Source organism: Lissotriton vulgaris, chromosome 2_1, assembly GCF_964263255.1.
Source record: "Lissotriton vulgaris chromosome 2_1, aLisVul1.2, whole genome shotgun sequence".
Taxonomy (NCBI): Eukaryota; Metazoa; Chordata; class Amphibia; order Caudata; family Salamandridae; genus Lissotriton; species Lissotriton vulgaris.
Window position 1 is genome coordinate 813,516,880 of NC_141687.1, and position 22,902 is coordinate 813,539,781.

Here is a 22,902-nt window from a genome sequence, read left to right on the forward strand (position 1 = left end):
GGGTATTTGGATGAGTCTTAGTTTTGTGGGAGGGACTGTTTTGCCCGGCAAGTTGGGGATGCCGGAGTGGGTGGGGGGAGGGTTTACTGGACAACGTATCATACTTCATGCCAGAGCATTGTCTGAATCTGCGCCGCCCCCTGGGTCTGATTCACGTGACCACCTGCTTGTTTTCACCGCACACTCCACACATCCACTCCTGATGACACAGGACACACATGGTTATGTGCTCCTAGAGTGAGATTGGGACACTACAGCACATCAAATTGACCTCCTGGAACATACGAGGCCTAAACGACCCTAGAAAGCGCAGACAGGTATTGGGATACCTAGACAGGCATGGGATCCACATTGCCCTTCTACAAGAGACACATCTTGCTCCCGGTGGAACTACACAGTTCGCATCTAGATGGGCCGTGAGCCGCACTTTTTCCTCGTATTCTAGCTACTCCAGAGGGGTTACCATTCTTAATAAGCGGGGGTGGCATTCACTCCCAAAGGTGTAGACAATGATACATAGGGAAGATTCTGTCTAGTATGGGGACGGCTACATGCACATGATATCCTATTCGCCAACTATCATGGCCCTAATATTGACAACCCCAATGCCTTACTCGTACTATGGGGGAAGATCCAAACGCTGGGCATCACACACGTAATTTGGGGTGGGGATTTTAACACTGCATTGCGTCACACGATGGACAGATCCAGAGTGCTCCCTTCCCACTACACTACCACGCAGAGGACACTCTGTAGTATAATAGAAGATAACAACTTGACGGATGCTTGGAGGCACGCCCATCCCACCCTCAAGGAAGGCACACATTATTCTTACGTGCACTCTACATGGACGCGACTAGACTATTTTCATATCGGCAGGCTTGGCACCCTGGCTGCTGCATGTGAAGCATTTAGCTTGCACATATTCGGATCATTCTCCGGTCCTCCTGGAACTTCAAGTTCCCCTGGCTTGTTCACCTTACTCAAACTGGCAGCTTAATCCGGCACACCTTAGAGATGCCGTTTTTAAGGCCGAAATGGAACAAGACATTCGGGACTTCTTTGAACGCATCTTGTCCTCGGTCGATAGTGTCACTACAGTCTGGGAGGCCTTTAAGGTCACAGTTAGGGGCTGGTGCATAGCCAAAGGCGGTGGCATCCTGAGATCCTTACGCACAGACCTACATAATTTAGAAAAAGACCTACGAGAGCTCGAGCATTCCATCGCTCAAAGCCCTAATGATTGCGCAGCACAAGCCTGTATGCGAGAAAAACTTACTGAATACACTCAGGTGGCAGATAGGGAATGTAAATTCTTGGACGTCCACACATGGCCTGCATTTACGGGGAGGGGGACAGACCTGGCAAGGCCTTGGCGAACTCGATCAAACCCCCCAGGTTCCATAATTATGTCACCGAACTACATGAGACTGACGGCAACATACATAGGAACCTCCCAGACCAGCTCTGCATATTTCAGAACCACTATCGTGAGCTATACTCCTCACGCAGGACGGAACCTCTTGACCTCCCGGCATACTTCAGCGATGTTGCATTGGCCTGGCTAGGTGACACCCAGCAGAAATTCCTGCATCTGGAGCTAGAGTTGGATGAGATAACCAAGTCTATTATGGGTATGCGGTCTGGCAAAGCTCCTGGGTTCGATGGGCTACCTATTGACTTTTATAAACTTTTTGCTCCCATTTTGGCCCCCATTTTGAAACAAGTATATTAAGCGGCGCTAGAAGAAGGTATCCTCCCCCTCACCATGTGAGAAGTGCTTATAACCTCCCTGCTCAAGCCTGGTAAGCCCCCTACGCAATGTGACTCCTACCGGCCCCTATCGCTTTTAAATTGTAACACTAAAATCTTGGCTAAAGTGCTACCTACACGCCTTAATCTCCTCATGGAACGATTAGTCTTGCCAGATCAAGCTGGCTTTGTCCCGAACCGGGCAACTTCACACCATCTTCGCACTCTACAGGCGGTACTGCAGGACATTGACCCAAAATGCGAGGCCGTGGCGGTAATCTTGGATGCCACCAAGGCTTTCGACTCGCTCGAATGGGACTACCTGCTGGGCACACTTCAGCACATGGGGGTGCCGTTCAGCTTCTTAGACTGGGTTAGGTTATTATATCATCAGCCAACGGCTACTGTATTGCTCAATGGTGCCAGGTCTACCCCCTTTGCTGTCCAGAGGGGTACGCGTCAGGGCTGCCCTTTATCCCCTATTCTTTTTGCAATCGCGCCCCTAGCTGCGAAACTTCATCAACACCACAATCATTGTGCCCTCATCTACCCTGCCCGTCAATTGCTGGTATCGCTATACGCGGACGACATGGTGCTATTTATTAAGAAGCCCCAAGATAACTTAAACCCAGTGCTACGCGAAATCACCAAATTTGGGGGTCTGGCTGGCGTGCAAGTCAACTGGGCCAAATATGCAATTTTCCCGTTAACTGACAACACTCACCCACACCAGCTTGAATACCCTCTTGTATGGGAACAGTACAAACTGAAATACCTGGGCATCCGAATCTCCCGGCAAAAGGACGCCATGATGCGCGCCAACTATGGCACCGTAAGAGATAAAATAACGGATAGCGTCACTAAGTGGATCCACCTTCCACTATCAATGGCAGGGAGGATAGCCCTTGCCAAGATGGTCCTGTTGCCGAAACTCCTATACCTCTTTGTCAACATTCCGTATAACCAGGAAGGTTCTTCTTTGGTTCCCTTAGGTCCCAACTCACGAGACTAATATGGGGCAGGAAGCAGGCACGCCTCAGCCTTGACACACTTATGCTCCCCTTCCATTTAGGTGGGTTCGAAGTCCCCAACTTCGAAAGATATTATGAATGCGCCCAAGCGCACTTTGCTGTGTATTGGTACAATCCTATACCTTACATGGCACATCTTGCCGTGGAGATGGCCATATGGCTCCAACTGCTAGAACTGGTTATATTTACACCCCGGTGAAGCCCAGGGAGCGGACCCTACCACGGTGGATTGCACTGTGGCTGCATGGCGCCGAATTGCGCATACCCTTGATTGTCCGTTTCTTTATTCACCCAAGCTGCCACTGGACAATGATCCCAGCTTCAGGTCGCCTGCGAAGCGATCGGCCACAAAATGCTCAGGGAGCTGGGGTATAGCCTTTGGGGCAATCTATATGTGAATGCGACCTTCCGGACCAAGGAGCAGTTTTTTAAAGAGAAGTCAGCCTCTATTATGGATACCTTTATATTCGCCCGGCTAAGTCAGAACGTCCGAGCGATCACTCCTTCTTTCCCCACTAAGCCGGACACTTTTGGGCCACTACACACTATAGTACACACAGATGCACCACAACACGTTATCTCACGACTTTACAAACACGTGCAGGACGCGCCACGGTCCACCACATTGAGGGCTCGACTTGAATGTGATAGGGACCTCACAGAGCAATTAACAGATGAACAATGGGAGCGTAGCTGCACACAAACAAAAGCAATCACTAGTAACAATAGGTTAAGGCTCCTGCATTACAAATTCTTACACTGGACATATCACACCCCTGCTCGGCTACATAAATTCCATCTGCGCGAATCTGATTGCTGCCTCCGCTGCGGTTCAGCCGGGGCTGACTTCATGCATCTGGCCTGGTCCTGCCCCAGGGTTGCTGCCCATTGGGCACAGGTGTTTGAGGGACTCTCCACTATGCTGGGAGTTACAGTGACCCCCTGTCCGTTGATGGTGCTCCTAGGCCTGACACAATCTGTGGTAACTGTGCATAGAAAATTCTTGGCGCTTAGCCTCTTACTAGCCAAACGCTTAGTGGCATGTAGAAGGGGGCGAGGACGGGCTCCAAAGTTTAAGTGCTGGATCCGTTCCATGTCCACATGGCAGGAACATCTGCACGACTACGTAGAATTACTTCCTTTAAGATCCAAACCTAAAGACATTTGGGGCCCTTTTGTGTCCTTCCTCCTTCAACAGCAGGGGTAGGATGGGGACGAGCAGGCAGAACCACCCACTGCGGTCGTCAGTGCGTCGCAGACTTCAACCTAAAGATAACACTTGTAGAGAAATGCACACCTGTAACCACCCGGCGACACTCTTGATGGGCGAACATCCCTTATCGTAAAGGCTAGAATGTCTGTAAAATGCCGAACACCCGTACATTGTTTTGACTTGGGTCATGTTGTGCCTTGCTGTTCCTATTACTTGAGTGACCATTTGAAAGTAACTGAGGTTGTCCACATTTCGCTACTTCGTCTTGGACTCTGGATGTGCTAATTGCTTCAGAAATGCTTATTGTATTGATTTACTTGGGGTAATGTTGGTGGGAGGGATCGGGGTTAACGTCTAATTCCTTTCGTAATAAGATGCTGCTTCATATATAACGTTTAGCATGGGAAGATGCTCACAATTTGTACACTACGTGACATACAGTTGCTTGATTTCATCGCATTGATGTACCATGCTTCTTTTTTTAGAATAAAGGTTTTTGAAACTAAAAAAAAAAAAAACGTTACCCCAGTCTCGTGAGACTATATGTCCGTGGTCGGCGCTTTGATCTTTTAGGAGCTAGTTTTCACTTTAAACCTTGAAGTTCAAAAGTCTGTTAGATTTGTGTTGTTTTGGTGTCAAATAATTTTCTAAAATATACTCTATTGTTGGGAATTTTTTCTTGTATTCTGTTTTAACTTAATTACTGTTTAAGTGGTGCATAAATAAATGCTCATAAGTTAAGCTTCACTGCTTTTGTATCAGGTTGTCAGAAGGTTAAGCACAGGTTATTTTAGTGACTTTTTGTGGTTCGTCCTGACAAGGATTGTGGCTGTTGCTTGAGCAGGGCTCACACCCCTCTCAACCAACAACCCAATTTCTCACACCCAGAAATCCAAGATAGTCACTACATTTCCAAACTACATGCGAGTTCGGGACCAGCTGGGAAATGTCATCTGTCTGAGGGATGGTTTCATGCAATCCATTGACCTGTAAAATGGAAGCATCCCTCTGTAAAGACTGCCTGTCTTTCCTTCTTTGAGGTGGGCTCAACACCAGGAAGTTTAGAGTATCCATCCCCGAGCTTGCCAAGTATTAAGCCATGCTTCCAGACATACTTCCAGACAGTTATGGTCTATTTCTTGTGCCCATGAAATTGAGATATTCCTGTACCACTGCATTTCTTATGAAAGGTGCGACAAAGATCTCAGCCTTCCTGAAAAAAAGGAGACTGTTAAATGCTCTATCTGTCCAATGTATAGATACAAGATCACAAAGTTCTAGCTAGTTTTATATACACATGCTGTACTTGGTAAACAGCGCAGAGCCTCCCTGTTGTTGGCAGTTTAACACGGAGCAATTGCCGCAGGCCAGCGAGAAGCTGCGATCGGAGGACGAAGTCCGGAAAGAGCGGTAAGACGCTGGCTGGTTGGAAAGGAGTGACAGCGGGGAGAGAGGAAAGCAGTATTCATCTGCTCAACAGGACGCTTTACAATAATAGAAAGTTTTTTTCTAACCACGTTGTATGAGATATAGAGTGGCTCAAAGAGAGAGAGAGCGCAGCGGAGTAGTTATTTAGTGATGCAGAGATAACGGAGGATATTTCCAAATCAGGGAAAGAGGGTGAGCCCATCAACACCAATGATTTCAAAGAACTGTTAAAGGCATTGGAAAAGCTAATTAAACGGGAAACCTCCTAGTGGTGGAAGAGTAAGTCGCTCACAGGTTTTTGGAAGTGGAGCAGGTCCCAAGAGGCCTGCACATATTAATTGCACCCACATATGAACATCCAAATCCCAACATGTTTAAGGAATGGCCCCAAAACAACGCAGAATCATCTAGGCATATCAATTTTAGTTAAATATGCTGATATAGAAAGGGAAGCCCTCCTTAAGGAAATTGATATTCTCTCTAAGCAATTGTGTAAATTACTGGAACAGCACACTATCACAAAACTGCAATTGGAGGATAAAAAAGTATGAGCAGACCATCAAAGATGGGAAAGCGACAAAGTTCAGAAGGGACAAACTGGACTATCAGAGGGGCCAGATTTTTGCATTTTCAAAACGGTTTGAAAATATTTGATGCCAAAAGATGGCCACTGGCCTCAAGTTATTGCAGTATCAAGAAATGAGTAGTCAGAGTCTGAGGTTAGCTCTGAGGCAGATACCGATAATGGGGAGACACAGCAGACCAGTAGCATCCCCTTTGTAGAAGACGATTTGCGTTTTTTTGCCGTGGGACCGAAACATCAATCTAAGGCCCTTACTGGGGCAAGACAGACCCTTCCGAGGGGCAGAAGAGGAAGAGGAAGAACCGCAGGACAAGGAGAACAAGGGGAACAAACGAACAAGAACTCGAGAAACCAGAAGAACAAATAAGAGAGAATAACATCAGAATTATTAATTTGCCTGACCTAACATTGAACATAGAAGAAACAAAAATTCTGTCACGCGGTCCTTCTTATTGTATCCCTGAGGATATGGATTATGTGCAAACTCTGATTGATTGTTTTAAATTCACAGGCAAACTCAGACTTGATAAGTATTTTTCAGTGGGCAGGCCGACAGCGGCACAGCCAACTGAAGGTGTAGAGGAGACTACAGACCTGCAAATTTACGATATAGGTATTTTCAGGGATTTGGATAGTTTGGAAAGGGAAAGGGATGATGCCTTAGTGATGGAACAAGGTCTGAGAGTGTACAACTAACAGAGCAGGCCCTTTAAACCATTTTCTGTATTTCTACCAATGGTTCCTAAAGATTCTATAGATTCCTTCACTGAGTTAGTCATTCATGACTTAAGGAAGTTATACACAGACCAACTAGCCAAAAGTACCATACATGAATGGGACATAGGATATGAGAAACTAGTAACAAAACGGGTGGTTAGACAGGCAGATACGGGCGGAAGCATTCTCCTTTTGCCTCTCACTATGTACCAGGAAGAAGCAAGGCTACAACTCAGGGATAGACAATGCTATCAGAGAGTAGGTGAGGGTGCATTGAAAACTGTCACCACCAGTTTCGACTTACAGTTAGACCATTGGAGATCTGTGGATCTTATTTCCACTGCCGAATATAAATTCCTTCAAATTGATTCACCAGTGACACTGGTATCATACCTCATACATAAGAGTGCGAGTAAACCACCAGGTCGTCCGATAATTTCGGCAATTGGAAGCCGATTCGAGAACACCTCCAGGTTTTTAGATTTTTTCCTGCAAGACTTTGTAAAAAATCTGTCATCTTACACCAAGAACACGGGTGATGTTTTAAAAAAAGTATATGACATCAGTTGGGAGGAGAATTTGATTATGATAACTTTAGATGTCTCCTCCGTTTAGACCAGCATTGCACATGAGGATGGTGTGAGTGCAATGCAGTACTATTTGGGTTTGCACCCTCTTTCACTATATAGACATACAGAAATGCTGGTAGACATGCTCAATTGGTGTCTGAAAAACAACATCTTCCTAGTGTGGCGCCGCGGCCAGGGCGACTGACTCTGGAATCTGGGGACCACGGTTCGATCCCCGGCGCCGACAGCACATTAGCCCAGCACCATGTGACTCTGGGCAATAGCTTGCTTAATCTTCCCGACGGTCCCTAGAGACCCTAACTGGTGATTGTTCGCGCTTTACAAAATGTGGATTATTATTATTATTATTATTAAGCCTAGGGATCAGTTAATATTTGCCAAACCTCTGACGCCAAGGGGTCAAAAGAAAAAGAAGAACCACAATTCCATTTCATCACAGGTTACAGCAAACAGCACAGAAATATAAGATTCATTATGCAAAGACATTGGCATGTACTATGAGGGGAGGCCTTCCTGAGACAAAAGCTAGGGAGTGGGTCATTAATAGATTTTCGTGCGGCGAGATCCCTGCGGCAACACTGAGGAAGATTTACATATGCATCTGTGAGAAGTGAGAAAGCAAGTAGATGAGCAATCATTACATCAGCCAGAGGGAAAGAAAATGTATTTATGGTTAAAACTCTGAAGATCTCACATTAATATGCAATTAATTGGATTTGCAAATCTTGAGCCCTAAAGTTTTTAACTTATTTGTGAACTTTGGTGTCGTTCATAGAAGTATCGGGCACTGGCCCAAAATAATAAGAAGGATTGAACAATAGTGGAAAATCCGAACGCAGTCCAATCTTAAATGCATTTATATCTGGCCCTTCTTTGGATGTACTTTTATGTTACTATGAATTTTTAATAGTAATATGATATTGGTCGACAGCACTGGTCACCTTATTGTCCAAGGGACATGGCACAAAGAGCTTTCTATTATGCTTGCATATAGAGTGTTGGAAAAGGCCCTGTAATTTGGGTCAGGTGGCAGAATTATGACGTCAGTCAGGCACTTGCCTGTGGCTGGGTAAATTAATTTAGCCCCATGTATATATGTTCCGAGCATTTTTAATGATGAATTCAAATGCAGTTTGCAAGTGCAAAGAAATAAAGACATTGTGTTTTGCCAAAATATATCACAGTAATTTAAATGTAATATTATCATGACAACGCTCTTTTTCACAACATATAGGCCACATGGTCGATTGATTAAGTTAAGTTTTAGTTTTGCACATGTCACCTTGGTTACAACGTTGCACTGTCACTTTATTGTAATCTTGTTAAAACTTCATTCACATTGTTGCACTGTCACTTTAAATTTGAGATAAATAAAAAGGCACAAAAATGGCGGTGAAAACAGGTTTGACAAAGGGCGCTTGCGCGGTCGAAACACGTTACCTGGTTATGCGTGGTCAGAAATAAAACTTTTATTCAGCTATCCCGAGAGTGCCTACCTGCAACTGCCAGTCAATGCACAGTTTATCTCTTCTCAAGCATGGAAGAAATCCAGCCACACCTACAGGGCTATTTAGACAAGGTGTTTTCTTATTCGGCACCATGAAAATAGTAACGCGTTTCGACCTACTTCGGGACCATAGTTTCCCAGCAAACGGAAATAAATACAGCATCACACAGGATGCGTCAACAACAGTGGAAAACAGACTTTCACTTTCCAATCTTTTTGCTAATATTTAGGGCTATAATATTCAATGCCTAGCTTGAATTAAATTAAATTTCAAAGTAAATTGTAAATAATAAACATTAGTTATACAAATGATCACCATAATTTTCTTGATTTGAGTGGACCTGTCTTTTTACACAAATTCATTTGCATCTGCGGTGGGTATAAACTACATTACCAAAGGTCCTTTACTGTTGATTTATTTGTCTCGACACACCTATTCCTTCAGATGTCGCGTTTACTCATAAGGAGGTCCATGTATCAGACCACCATGATTGCAAATTCAGGTTAAGTACCTTAACATTAGGAATTTACTTTCATAATCCGTCAGTTGTATTGCCTGAGCAATCTTTCTCGAAAATATGAACAACGAGGGTGGGAGGGAAAAAGCAACACAGTCAAGGAAGACAGGGGAATTAAAATAAATTAAAGTAGCACCTCAACAACAGGGGATCAGCAGAAGGGCAGTAATCAAGCTAAAGTAATCAGTAGTTGGTCCATGCTCCAGCCAAAAGAAGAGAAAGTGAAGTCAGCATATGCTGGCCTATTAGAAAGCAGCACATAAAAGTGACAATGAAGCCAAAGAATGGTAAGCAATGGGCGGGTTGTGAGCCCCATGTTGTACAGATTACCTCTCGCAAGCAAGAGCGCATGCAGGGCGTACACTGTTACAGACGAGATCTAATAACAGTGGCTGGGATTAATAAGTTCCATAATGTTACATATGTGACAAACTATGCTAATTGAGGAACAGCAACATGACTGGATGGTGTACAAAATTGTCAGGATCAACCCCAGTTGTTGTAAATATAATGGACCTTCAACTCACTATTTGTAAAGTTACAGTTTGTTGATTTAAGTCTCACCAAAAGGATAAGTAATATACAATAGTGAGAGTGAGTTAGGCCATTTAATTATATTTTCTTAAGTTGTATCTGTATTTTCTGCAGCTGTGTGCGTTTATCTGTTTATGTGGTCTTGTAAAACAGGAAACTATCTGAACAGAAGCAAAATGTCTTCAGACTTGAAGGCAGAAATACAATCTAGGCAGAGTGCCATATTCTGAGAGAGGAGGTGAACTTTAACTGTGTGTTGATTTCATGCTGTTCAATGATATGTATCTCACCTAATATCTCAATTGAAGAGTAGTAAGACAGTCCTGTCTGAGATGGCATCATAGATTTTGGGTGCATAGCTAAAGAAAGACTCTGTTGCCTTGTGTTTTTCTTTTTCTCACTTTTTAGTATTCAGTCAGACGGTATCATGGATGCACGTGTGCTGAGAGCGACCAGAGACTGTGGGCTTATTAACCATATAGAGAGAGTGCTAGTCATAATAGCTTTTTACAGGATGCAGATGGCCTTGAAGGTGTTATAGCCCACCAATAGAAGCCCCTGGTGTTCCATTAGCGTAGGAGTGATGTGGTATTATTTCCTACGGACTTTGAAAATGTTTGCTGCTGGGTGTAGAATGCCCTTCACAGAGTGCAAGTGACGAGTCAAGTGGCCACAGGGTATTGACACCATCTAGTTGCATGAGCATGATGCTTTGAGTGCCATTTCTAAATTTGCTTTTTGATAGGAGTGGTTTGGCTCTATTTAATACAGTGTGCTGGTACCAACCCGTCTTGGTTTTGCTGATGGTGTGTTCCTTAAGGGTCAGTTTGGTCAGTGTCAAGGGTGCATCCGAGTGACATGGTGTAGGTCCACAGTTTGCCTTTGAATCTGTCCAGTTTTATTTTGTGAAGCAAATTGCTGTTGCTTTTTGTTGGGCAATTGTAAGCTTCCTACTCGAGTCACCACAAAATACTAAGTGTCGTTTTCAAGGTAGGTTTATTCTTCTTCTTTAAAAGATGACTGTCCACGATGAAAGCCTGGGCCATCTGTCGTCGTATGGAATCTGGATCTCCTGCTGACAACCAGATTCCATACAACGCCATTGACCAGGATAGCACACATCCCCTTCGTAAATAATAATAATCATTTGATTTACTCAAGCACTGACAAACAAATAGATTCCAATGCATGAGATAGTCATGCCATAAAAATATATAGCACAAAATGTCATGCTGTACAGAGAAGGAAAACACTAGCATTACATCACATAATCTTTGCTTCACACAGGTTTGGTTTTCAACCTACTATCCCGGAAACCAATCAAAACATCCCCACCACGGTTTCCATCACTTACATAGCTAGACACCATGTGTTTACTTTTGTTGTTGGTTCCTTTAGGCCACAACCACATTGGTACCCTGACAACCATACTCATGCGTCAGACGTTTCCATCAGATAATTTCACCAGCTGATATCCCACTCTGACAACCTTCATGGGTGTGGAAACTTGGAATCAACAGATCTAACCATTCTTCCCTTCCTTACACGGACCCAATCACCAACCTTGAACAGTGGTACCTGACCAAAGTGTCCACCCTTTGCCACCACTTTGTCATCCAATCTCCAATTATGACCAACTTTTTCCTGTTCCAAACCTTGATCTATCTCAGACTTCATTTCCATCATCCACATCTGATTTAATTTGCAAACTGCTTTTCTACTTTTAATTTTCTCAAATTGAGACACATCTTTCAAGGACCTGGGTGTAACCCTGTAACACCACAACAAGTCCTTTAGAGCTTGATAACATCTTTTCCATTGGATATTGCCAACTGTAAGCCATCTTTCAATACTCTTATCCACCTTTCCACAATGCCATTACTTTGTGGATAGTACACCAAAGTGCGTATGTGACTGATTCCATGTTTGTCTAAAAACTCTTTAATTTCCAAAGAACTCAATTGCACCCCATTGTCTCTGACCAAACATTTGGGAAAACCTTCCCTCTCAAATACTTCCTTGAGGAACTGGATCACAGTGTGAGAGTCTACTTGATGTACTAACTTTTAGATAATTGATCAATCAGAACTATGGCAAATACTTCGGTACTCGACAAACACATGGGACCTGCAATATCCATGGAAATTCTTTCCCACACTTTAATGGGTCTAGACACAGGAGCTTTATCATAAGTGACTTCCTTTTGACATTTGTCACTGACTGTACATTCCACACATGCTCTAACTTTGGCTTCAATGCATTTGTCAATGGATCGCCACCAAAACTTACTGCAAATTCTTCTTTTCATACTGCTCATGCCAGGGTAACCTACATGAGCCATATCTAAAATGACCTGTCTCATGCTTTGGGGTACAACCAATTGTTCACCGCAAAACAATAAATTATTCAAAACAGACAATTTATTAGCAGCATACAAGTAAGGTAACAAATCCTTATTTAAATCCTTATTTCTTGGCCGTCTTATTATGTTCAATGACTTCTTGAAATTCTTTATCTTGATAACATGCTTCAACCCATTGATCTTGTTTAATACACCCATTAGATACTAGACATATGAATACAACTTTTTCTAAACCATCATAAATAATACTCGAATCTTGGTCTTCTTTTATGGGCAACCTGGATAAACAATCCGCTAGGACATTTCTGGCATCGGAGACCATACCATACCCTTGGCCAGAATACCATAGCAATCATAAGAGATCCGTTTTGGTGGGAATTACATGTCACGTCCACTGGGTATCTACTGTAATAATCACATTTCTAATGATTATTTTACTGTCTTATATTTCAGCACCATTTGGAGATAGTTGGTAGTTTGATACAAGGTTGTTGTGGTTCCTGACCATAGTTAAGTCTGTGTCATCCGTTAATATGGGTTTACTGTAAAAACCTATGACACTGCCTCTAACATTAAAAATCGCAAATAGCAATTTAGTGCTTATGTTTGAATTTACATACACATCTATGCAAACTTCCTGATTTATAATCTGTACTCATTGTAGCATCTATATAGCATTTTTTTAGAAGGCAATTGTTTGTCTCTCTATCACATAAGGCCCCCATTTATATCCAAGATTACTGAACCGTGAAATGAAACCATTTTTTGTATGGTTCTATTATCCCAGTTTTCTGTTTTTTGGAAACCAACCACTTCAGAAAAGAGCACCTTTTGTATGGTCACTCCCCCCTCCCCCCTTCCTCCCCAACTCCTTTGTTCTCCAATGCTGATGGTTATGACTCTCTCCCCAAAACTATTATATGTAATTGGAAATCCCAATTGGCAATGACTTCACTCTCCTTATAAGTTCCTAGAATATGATACCAGTGGTACCCAGGACATGGGTGGTAATGGGGTCCCCAGGGCTTGCAGCACTGTTTGTGCCACCCTGAGTGGCCCAAATAAACTACTGACAGAAGGCCTGCCATTGCAAACTGCAGGAGCAGTGCAAACTGCTGGAACTCTACTTCATCCTCACCATGTGTGGCAAAGTCGATGCACTGTATTTAAGGTATGCCAGTCACCCCAAAGGAAGGCATTCTAAAGCCCAAGAGGTAGGGTGCATTATATCAAAGGTGTGGACATTTAAATGCAAGCTTATATGACCTTATAACCTTATAGTTCCATTTACCATTGAAGGACACTATAAGTGATAGACAGCCTATAGGATAACATGGGCTGGCACCCGGTCAAACCTGAGGTTGGCAGCTCCCTCATGATACCACCTAAATATGTCATGTTTGGTATCAAACAATGTGCCTTCTTACCCCTAACATAAATCTCGTGTTGAGGATGATGTGACATGCACCCAGTTGCCTTCCTTAGAGGTTGCCCACCTGGTTGGCCCAGCTTCTCTGTGCTCTGGCTGGGATGCCTGCGCCAAGACAGGATTCTGACCTCCTGCCAGTCAGTGTGATCACTCTTAGGAAGGCTAGTGAATAAATGAATGAATGACAGAATTTGTAAAGCGCTGGATTTGCCCCCGAAAGTGTATCTCCGCGCTAGAGGTGCAGAAATGCCAGGCGGTGAGCTTTATAGGCTGCACCGCCCCTGATATGCACCAGGGCTGACTCCCAGAGGAGGACGCAGTCCTACCTCTGCACCCGGTCCGGTGGGAAATGAGATCGTTAAGGAGGTGTACACCCCCAGAAGGCTAGCCACACCTCCACGGTGGGCAGCCCGGTCTGTACACCGGAAGGGTTCTGCTATTTTCTGAAGTGGCAGAATACAAATGTTTGAAGTAGAAAAGATGACCCACACCCCCTGATGTGGAAATCAACAGCAGCCTCGGTGTTGTGTTTTTGCGTCTTTTTTCCACGCAGCTTTTTTGGTGTTGTCCTCCCATAAGAGTGGGACCTGTCTCAGTTTTACAAAATGATAAATACATTTTATCAGTGATTCATTATACTATCCATAACCAGGTAAGTACCAATAATTGCATTCTATGCGCTTTGTTTCTGTGCAAATATAAATGCACTCTGCAGGTATAGTCAGAATCGAATGACTTGCTGGTGGAATAGAGGGAACAGTACAATTCAACTTTAAAGCTCTGTTAGAGATAATTCAGGTTAATGAAGTTGAATTATTAACTATGATGGCATATGAAGTCAGGGGCTTCAGATTTTCAGATAGGAAAATTGTTAGATTGAAATGTTGTGCTGATACTTCACAATAGAATATAAAATAGAATGAAAAATATATGTAATATCCCAGCAAACGTATATCATCAGTTCATGCTACTAGTGCAGTGTGATATAACTTTGTTTTTACAATACATTTTCTAATCCTTTAATCATTACATTTAGATATTAGATGGAAAAATAAGTTCTGGGGCAAGTCAATGGAAATACTCCCGTTCGGAACAGTGAATGTAGCACTTCCAAAGTAAGTTGCTGGTGATTTTTCCTGTGATTAATTCTGTCAATGTTGAAATTTTAAATTTATTTGTTGGATCCAACCATGCCTAAACGATGTGACTATGTTTCAATCACCATGACTAGAGTTGCATTCTATACGTGCTTCAGTTTATTTTCATGTACTGCTCACCACAAGAGAAATCAGTGCTTGTGTATTGATTTGATAGTAATAGGTGGCTATGATGTTCATTTGTGGTAATCACTATATAAGCACTCATAGCATCTTACAATCACAGCTAGGATTTATACTCTGAACTTTACCCACTCTAAGGGTATACAGCCATACATACAAGGAAATGAGAAAAAACACTACCAAAGCATGCAGTCTTTGACTTCATTTTGCACCTGATATTAAAATGTAATCCACAGGATTTCTTTATTAAACAATTCTCAGCTCCACCATTTAGTAGAGGATTTTGGACTACCGATGTCTCTCTTAACATCAAAGAGAGACCGTAAATTGTCCATAATGTATATATTGTGCAGGATCCAGAGATTACTAGCATGTGTAGCATGCTTCTTCCTGCCAGCCACTTCCATTTTTACAGTATCAGTGCATAATTTAATCCTCTCCTCTCCAATGAGACCTGATAATACCTTTAGTCTTATAGCAGGGAGATGAAACATAGGGCAGTTCTAAAGTCAAATTCAACAGTTTTGTAACAGAATAGCCATCTTTGGGCCTGTAGTTACTGCACCCACAACTGAGCATAGGATGAAATATTCCACCAAAGTACCCCTCGTAGTGGTATTTTCCCAAAATTTAGAAGTGAGTCACAGAAATCTGGTGTAACTTATGATACCTGAGTACAAGTACCACAACCAAAACACCTTACTGTATAGTAACAATGTAGGTTTTTTCTTAAAGGACAATAATAATAATACTAGGCTCCTAATTAATCCCTTGGATTCCTTCTTCTCATAGATGTAATACTTAGTTCCAATAATAAACATGTTTTAATGTGGGATCTATCATTAACATTTTATAATGTTTCCCTGAGATGCTGTGAACCTTATGGATTTGGTCAATATGTTGTCAAGAACCTGGCTTACTCTCTGCTCTACTCTTATATTGAGACATTTATTCAGTTCTGTTCTTTTATTTTATTAGTCAATATTTTTTGACTATCCTTGAGGTCAGAACTTCTTCTAGCTTCATTTAGTATCCTTTTCTTGCAAAGCGTGCAGGCATTTTCATCAGCAGCTTTCTGATGATCTAATGCACAACTGTAATCTGCACGAGCAAATACACTGTAAGGCATTGCTTTAATTGAACTACTTGGTGGATAGGTATGGGCTTCTCAAAAATTATGTATGTAAACTGTTTTTTGAAAGTTGATTTTAGGGTTAAAAAATTCAATACAATCTTTAAGATTTAACTTGAAATGTTAAGGCCATAAGGATTATTATTCGCCATCATTATATGCTAACGTAGTCTATTCTGATTTAAGCTTCCAACCAAGAATATGCTAACAATGGGCCTGAGCTAAATAGGTGCATCCTTGTAATAGTTTCCTAGGTCCAAACTCCAAGAATACTAAAAAAGAATCGAAAACATCAAATTCTCCTTTTTGGGTGTGCATGCATCATATGTTGTTTGCTACCATAATCTTGTGGCTTTGTACTACTCTACCATGGGTTACTGTTAATGCCTGCTCAGTCATTGCATTCACTATTAGCTATTACATTTTGATACAGGAACTTCAAGCATTCATTCACTACATAGTAATTAAAAAATACTGTTGAAACAAATAAAAGCGTTGTTTGATATAAAGACTTTTTATCATGTTACCTTAGCATCAAGTATGCCTTCAGGATAGATTACATCAAACTCTATTTAAGTATTCATCTTATGCATCTAGCTTTTAAGACAATCAAAAATAAATTAAGTTTCACTTTGTTAGTACAAGGCATTAGTCACAACATTCTCCCTTTTTACCCTGCAAGCACACTTTGAAGTCTTCCCCCTCTCTTAATGAAATGTTGTAAGTGAAACACTGAATGAGTATTGTACAGTTTTTATTACTCGTATTACCAAAACACCTAGCAACTCACGCATTTCTAAAGGTACATCCACAGAATTAACTTTTAAGACTGTAAGTTGGATACTGAACCCTGGGCACTGAATGATAAAAGACCACTCTATCGTGTTCATCCCGTCTAAACACTGTGAACGTTACTACAATAAAAAATTAGCACCCACCTTCACAGGTATCTTATTTTGTTATTCATAGGGTTCTGTAAAGAGGAAAGGCACAAATGAATCCTTCCACATCAGAGTATGCAAGGACATTGTAGTTTTCCCATTCACCCACTCATTACCTCCCTAGGTGGTGGATGGGGAGGAAATATGAATGCCTGGTGAATGGTCCATTGTGTTGTCACCCATAGAGAGGGGAATTCTGTATCCCTCCCTCTCTGAGGTTGGATGTAATCAGTCAGGGCACACATTCCCAGTCATCTGCCAGCAATGATGGAATAGGTGAGGGGCATTCATCGCCAGAGCTTTAACACCAGCAGAAACCTAGACCCACCACCGCTGCATCTTATATGATGAAGTAGAGACATCTTTGCTATTATAGACCATTCATTGTTTGGCAGATACTTGTGCAATTAGGATCCACGCCTTTTCTGTACCCTCACTTTTGGCGTACCTGAGGTCCAAGGCCTCTGTGCCTTACCTGCGACAGCCATTACGTGTATCTGGTACTACTTAGGTCAAACCTGCTGCTGTGTACACAAGAATAATTTTTCCATTAAAATTGCACCTATATAATGAAAAAGAGTGTGTTATGTTTTAATGTGAACTGGTGATAAATATTCATCTCTCGCCTGCTAACATGTGATCTGCAGTACTTTCAGCCTAATCGGGCACTGTAGGCATGTTATCAGGACAATCTGTTATTAACTACAGAATAAATTGGTGGGTGGTGTTAGTGTAATGATAATTGGAAGTTTCTTTAAATATCTCAATTTGGCGGTCGCTTGATACCAATTTTTCTTAACTCACTGATTGTATTAGTAGGGGAGGAGATATGCATTAGTAACCATATTTGTTAATGTAAAATCAGAATTCATAGCTTATATCTCAGTTTAATCAGCTGATCACATCGTATAGATGGTAGTTTAGACTCCTGGCAAAAGATAATAAGCATTGGCAAAGCAAGCAGGACTGGTTTTCCCTTGGTGCCAGTACAGATCAACAACACTGCAGGAAGATATGCATGCAAAGACAACATACATATAGGGAACATACCATCACAGATGCTTTGGCACATGTGTCCTACCTTATGGCCCATCATTGTAACATGGAAGATTAAGTGTTGCAAAAATTTTAAAAGGCACATTCTATTAGATATAGCATTTAAATATTTAATTTGTCTCAAATGTACAGCTATACTTCAGAAATTTCAAAAATGCCACAAAATTTAATGAATGTTTAAGATGTTTGCTAGATGTCTCCTATGTTTCTAGGTGGAAATACTATGATAATATGGTACTTGATAATATGTGAATCTCCTCTTTACAATATTACCTTTTACTTTACGTAATTAATAATAACTATATTTGCTGCTGATATTTTTAGATATGGAGACTCCTATGTTTGGAACAAAGTTACAACGTGCATACATAATATTCTCAGTGGAAGGCGATGGATTGAACATTATGGAGAAATAACAATTAGAAACACAAAAAACTCTACCTGTATGTGCAAAATTACATTCAACCAGGTAAGAATACCAACAGTCCGATCTCAAGGATAGTGTTTCATCTGAGAGGTTTACCTAGTCTCATTGAGCCAGTAGATATATTACTAGACTCTAGATCATTGGTATCCCAGAGGGACAGCCTTCCACACAGGGCATCAGTGTCCCTGATCTGCTTATGTTCTGCTTTTCTTTCTTCGTGGAAGGATCCCAGAACATTTGGCTGTACTGACAGGTTGACACCAGCCAGCTTTGATCCTTTTGCCAAAACACCATAACATGAATCTTTTCTCATGACAATCTTTAGCAAATTCATTGATATGTTGGGAGTAGGATAGCTAAACAGATTGTCTTGAATGCATCTTGTTGGCACAGAATTGTTTTAGAATCTGTATGAGAACACTCCTCATTTTTCTTTCAGGCATTGAGGAGTAACTGCTAAAAGCAGGGAGGGAAATGAAAGGGACTGACACATGTAGTGACAGTGATGGAAATTAAATGTGCTAATACTTTACTTATTCTAGGGACAATCAATAATTCCAATCATTGTCTTCTACCACAACAGTTTTATTCAGAATTTTTATGTTTAACCGACTTTCGACACAGGAAAACACCCATCTGTACATAATTGGGCAGGCTTAGAGAAAGGTTCTCATTCTGCGTGCCCTGTTTATACCGATAGGGTCAATATCCAAAGGTACTAGGCCTGTTGAAATTATAAGCTGTGGCCAAGATCTCTGGGTGAAATACTGTGGAAAACATACATACAGTCCCACATTCAGGAATATTTCTGCCCATAGGGTTGCTTATACTGTCAATAACTCCAGCTTCCAAAAAATCTATCTCTAAGTGGATAGTGTCTTGCATATCATTGTCATACCAACTGGCCAACAATACGTCCTATCTTCCACCTACCCCTTTACCCTATCCCCTTACCCTTCCTTGCTCAATTCACCCTGCCCCCTATGTTCTTTAAATGCTTTTCTTGATACTTATGTAACTTTTAACTGATGTAAATTGCAACATTATTGTCCCTCATGTAAAGCGCTCTGATTCTATTAGGTCTAGCCAGCGCTATATAATAATTCCTTCATTACATTTGTTCACATCTAGTACTCTTTCTCTCTTTGTCTACCTCCCTAGCTCCTATCCACTCTCCCCTGAAGCTCTCACCTTCTGCTAGTCTGCCTAGCCTCCTGTCCTTTGTGCCCTTTGACTAAGCACTCCTTCTCCCCTTGTTGGGGAAAGATCCAATAGTTATACTCTGGAGTCTCAGCGTACCCGCTGAGAGAGTCCACTGCGCCAAGGGAGCCACTCACAGCTGAGGTATGGTATGGCACCCCTTGCCAAAGCACTCCCTCTCTCCCTATTGGGGAAGGATCCAGTATGTAGGCCTTGGAGTCTCAGAGACCCCTCTGAGAGAGTCCACTGCGTAAAGGGAGCTTCCCGCAACAGAGATAGGGAAGTGATACCACTTCCTCTGGGATCACAGCTCACTGGACTTTGGACGTTGCTTTGACTCGTCTACCGGTTTGTGTCCCTGTCACCCTTCCCTGCCTCTTTCCATGCGGTGTCCTTCACCCTCCTCTCCTCTTTCCCGCCTTCATTACCTGTCTACTTCCCCAGCTCCTTCCCCCCTCCCCTGAATCTTTTCCCTTGTCTGCTTTTCCCCTTACGTATTTGTGCTTATTGTTTATCTTGACCTTACAAGTAACTATGTTGCCATGCTCTAATAACTGTGTAACCTTTGTAATGATGTAACCTGTAACTATGATCTGATGCTCATGTAAAGCGCTCTGATACCTAGCACTATATAAAACCTTTAAAATAAATAAAATAAAATAAACCCTCCCGGGCAAACCTTAGGCCCATTCTACAAGGGGAAAAGCCTCTACCACGGCTCTCCTTAGGAATGTACCCATTGCAGAGATGTGTAAAGCTGCCACATGGTGACCAGTTCACACTTTCACTCGCCAATCCTGTTTGGACTCGGACACACAGGCGGATGCTCAGTTTGGGCAAGTCTCTCTAGGAAATGTATTTAGTTAATGCCATGTAACATGTTTTCTTTAACTGTACTTGCTGCTGTTTGCTTGTCCGCAAGGAAGTGGGTATGGGCTTGCTACTCTATTCAATGCTTATGACTATTGATGAGTATCCCCTGGAAGAGAAAGATAAGTTACCTACCTGTAATCTTAGATCTCTTCCAGGGGTATACTCATAAAAGTCATAAGCAACCCTTCAGTCTCCCCAGACGAGCATTAACAGTACTATACTGAGTTGTTTGCATCATATATGCTAGTTCCTACAGGTGTATACACCGTGAAAAAGAACTGACCTAACCGTCACCTGAGGGGCATGATAGGAGCAGGGGGCTCCTGGAGGTCTTAAAGGCATGGTGTCCAGGTTCTTGGAAGCCTTAAAAGCAAGGTGCCAGTTTTTTTCTATACAGTGATGTTGTTTATCTATGCAGCCTCTGGGCTAATTGCCTGCTATTACATGTTTTTTCTTTCCTGAAAATAAAAGGTTGTTGTGGATCACTATTGCAGTGCATGTTCTTTATTACAGTATTTGTATGTGATATTATTTTCACATTATAGAAATACATGTCATTTTGGCTTCTTAGCCTATTGGATATATAATAGGCTGCATAGGTATGTGTTTATACATGTATATATGTATGTTTGGATACTACTATGTACTTGTGGTTCTATACATACACATATATATGTATTATTGTATATGCTCCGGGGTCCTGCACATGGGGGGAGGGATTATTCAGTGCTGGTGACTTTGATGAGTATATCCCTGGAAGAGAACTAGGATTACAGGTAAGTAATTTATCTTTTCATCCATCAGGCTCTGATGTGCTTTGAGCATTCTATCACATTTGCAACGAAAATGTGAAAAATGTTGATGCCGTACAACTGTGTCCAGGAAATTATGGACTCAGCGGGTTTAAAAAAAAAGTTTCCGGGGAGCCGTGCCCAACCATCGTGGCCACTGGACGTGATCCACATGGGCTCTCCTGTATTCACTCATTAACTCAAGGCAACTGACGCCCTAAGCCGGCGAATCATGCCCTTTTTTGTGATGTGGTGTTGATGAAGACTGGGGGGACACAGCAGGGGGCGCTTTTTAAGCCCTGGGCAGGTCAGAGAGGAACACAACAGCATCGAGCTAAAGTTGCCCATCGGCCCATGCGCTAAAACGACTAGCCCAACAGGTGGAACCACAGTGTCCAAACTCCTTCGCCACAGGGAGCTGAAGGCTTGGTGAGACAATGAGTGTAGGCAGCAGTGAAGACATCCTTGGGTGCACCATTATCTCTGTGCGGTACAGTGTTGTGGTGCTGACGAGCCTGCAGCACCCAGTGATAGTCAAGTGGCCTTCCCAGACAACCTAAGGTATGACTTAAATGACTTCATGCCAGCAACCCGACACCTCATACGGAGACTGCAAAAAGGATCTAAATAGTGCTACAAAAGGGGCCAACCCGCGATTCACACAGACTGTGGCAAGTTAATACTAACCCCGATGCATGACTTTAACATGGCGGGTGCGGCAAGCTTGCAGATCGGCGGCCTGTGCCTCCCGTGATGGGGCTCTGAGATTGGAGAGCCATGTGCGAGGTGGTACTGCCTTTGCCACGGGATGCTTTTGTGGCCAACTTGCTGATGCGGGTAATATTGACTGCAGAAAGCCTGCGGGTGAACGCCTTTCAATTCTACTAGTACTCAGCACTGACACGACCAGGCACTGTATTTTTCAGCAACCTCCACTATGCTGGGGATCAGGGGGCCATTTTCCGTAATGTACCTTGCTGCATCCTCAATCCCCACATTTTAACAGTCCCAAGGGCAAGAGAGACTTTAACCATAGTGGGTTGGCCTTCTTGAACTCCTAGAGGCGCTGTAACCAGTTACAAATCACAGCATTCAAGCCCCGATAATTCATTAACCTTGCCACTGTGGCCTCAGATTAGGCAGCCCTTAATGTCCAAAGGCTGTATCTTGAGCTGTGGAGCCCATTCGACTGAGGTCTCGCTTCACCCATGGAGGGTTGTTGTAAGAGAGAGTCACGTAGATGGAACACTCGCCTCTCCAGTCCCATCACCAGGCATACTGTAAACATCATTACTTCATAGCCTTCTCCTTTGAATTCATCTGTTGCCTTTATGCCTCAGAGAAAGACATAGTCCAATAGAGCATCAAGCTATTTCACACCAGCAGAGGCGAGAGACTCCTGTCCTGCTGTCCCGCCAACAATGCTGCCTCCTCCACACAGCCCTGTCTACGACTAAGATATGTATCCTCCATCAATGGAGATCGCATTATCTATAATATACAAGACCAGGCTGAGGTGGGCTACTTTCCTGAGAGAC

At 42.6% G+C, this 22,902-nt stretch overlaps 1 protein-coding gene across 1 annotated transcript in view; it reads left to right on the forward strand.

Moving 5' to 3' along the window:
• The window catches only part of OSBPL6 (oxysterol binding protein like 6), a 699,671-nt gene that overhangs the window by 573,172 nt on the left and 103,597 nt on the right, over positions 1–22,902 (forward strand). The window contains exons 18-19 of the mRNA XM_086956201.1: positions 14,701–14,779; positions 18,398–18,542. Coding sequence (XP_086812327.1) covers positions 14,701–14,779; positions 18,398–18,542 — 224 coding nt within the window. The remainder of the gene's footprint in view (positions 1–14,700; positions 14,780–18,397; positions 18,543–22,902) is intronic.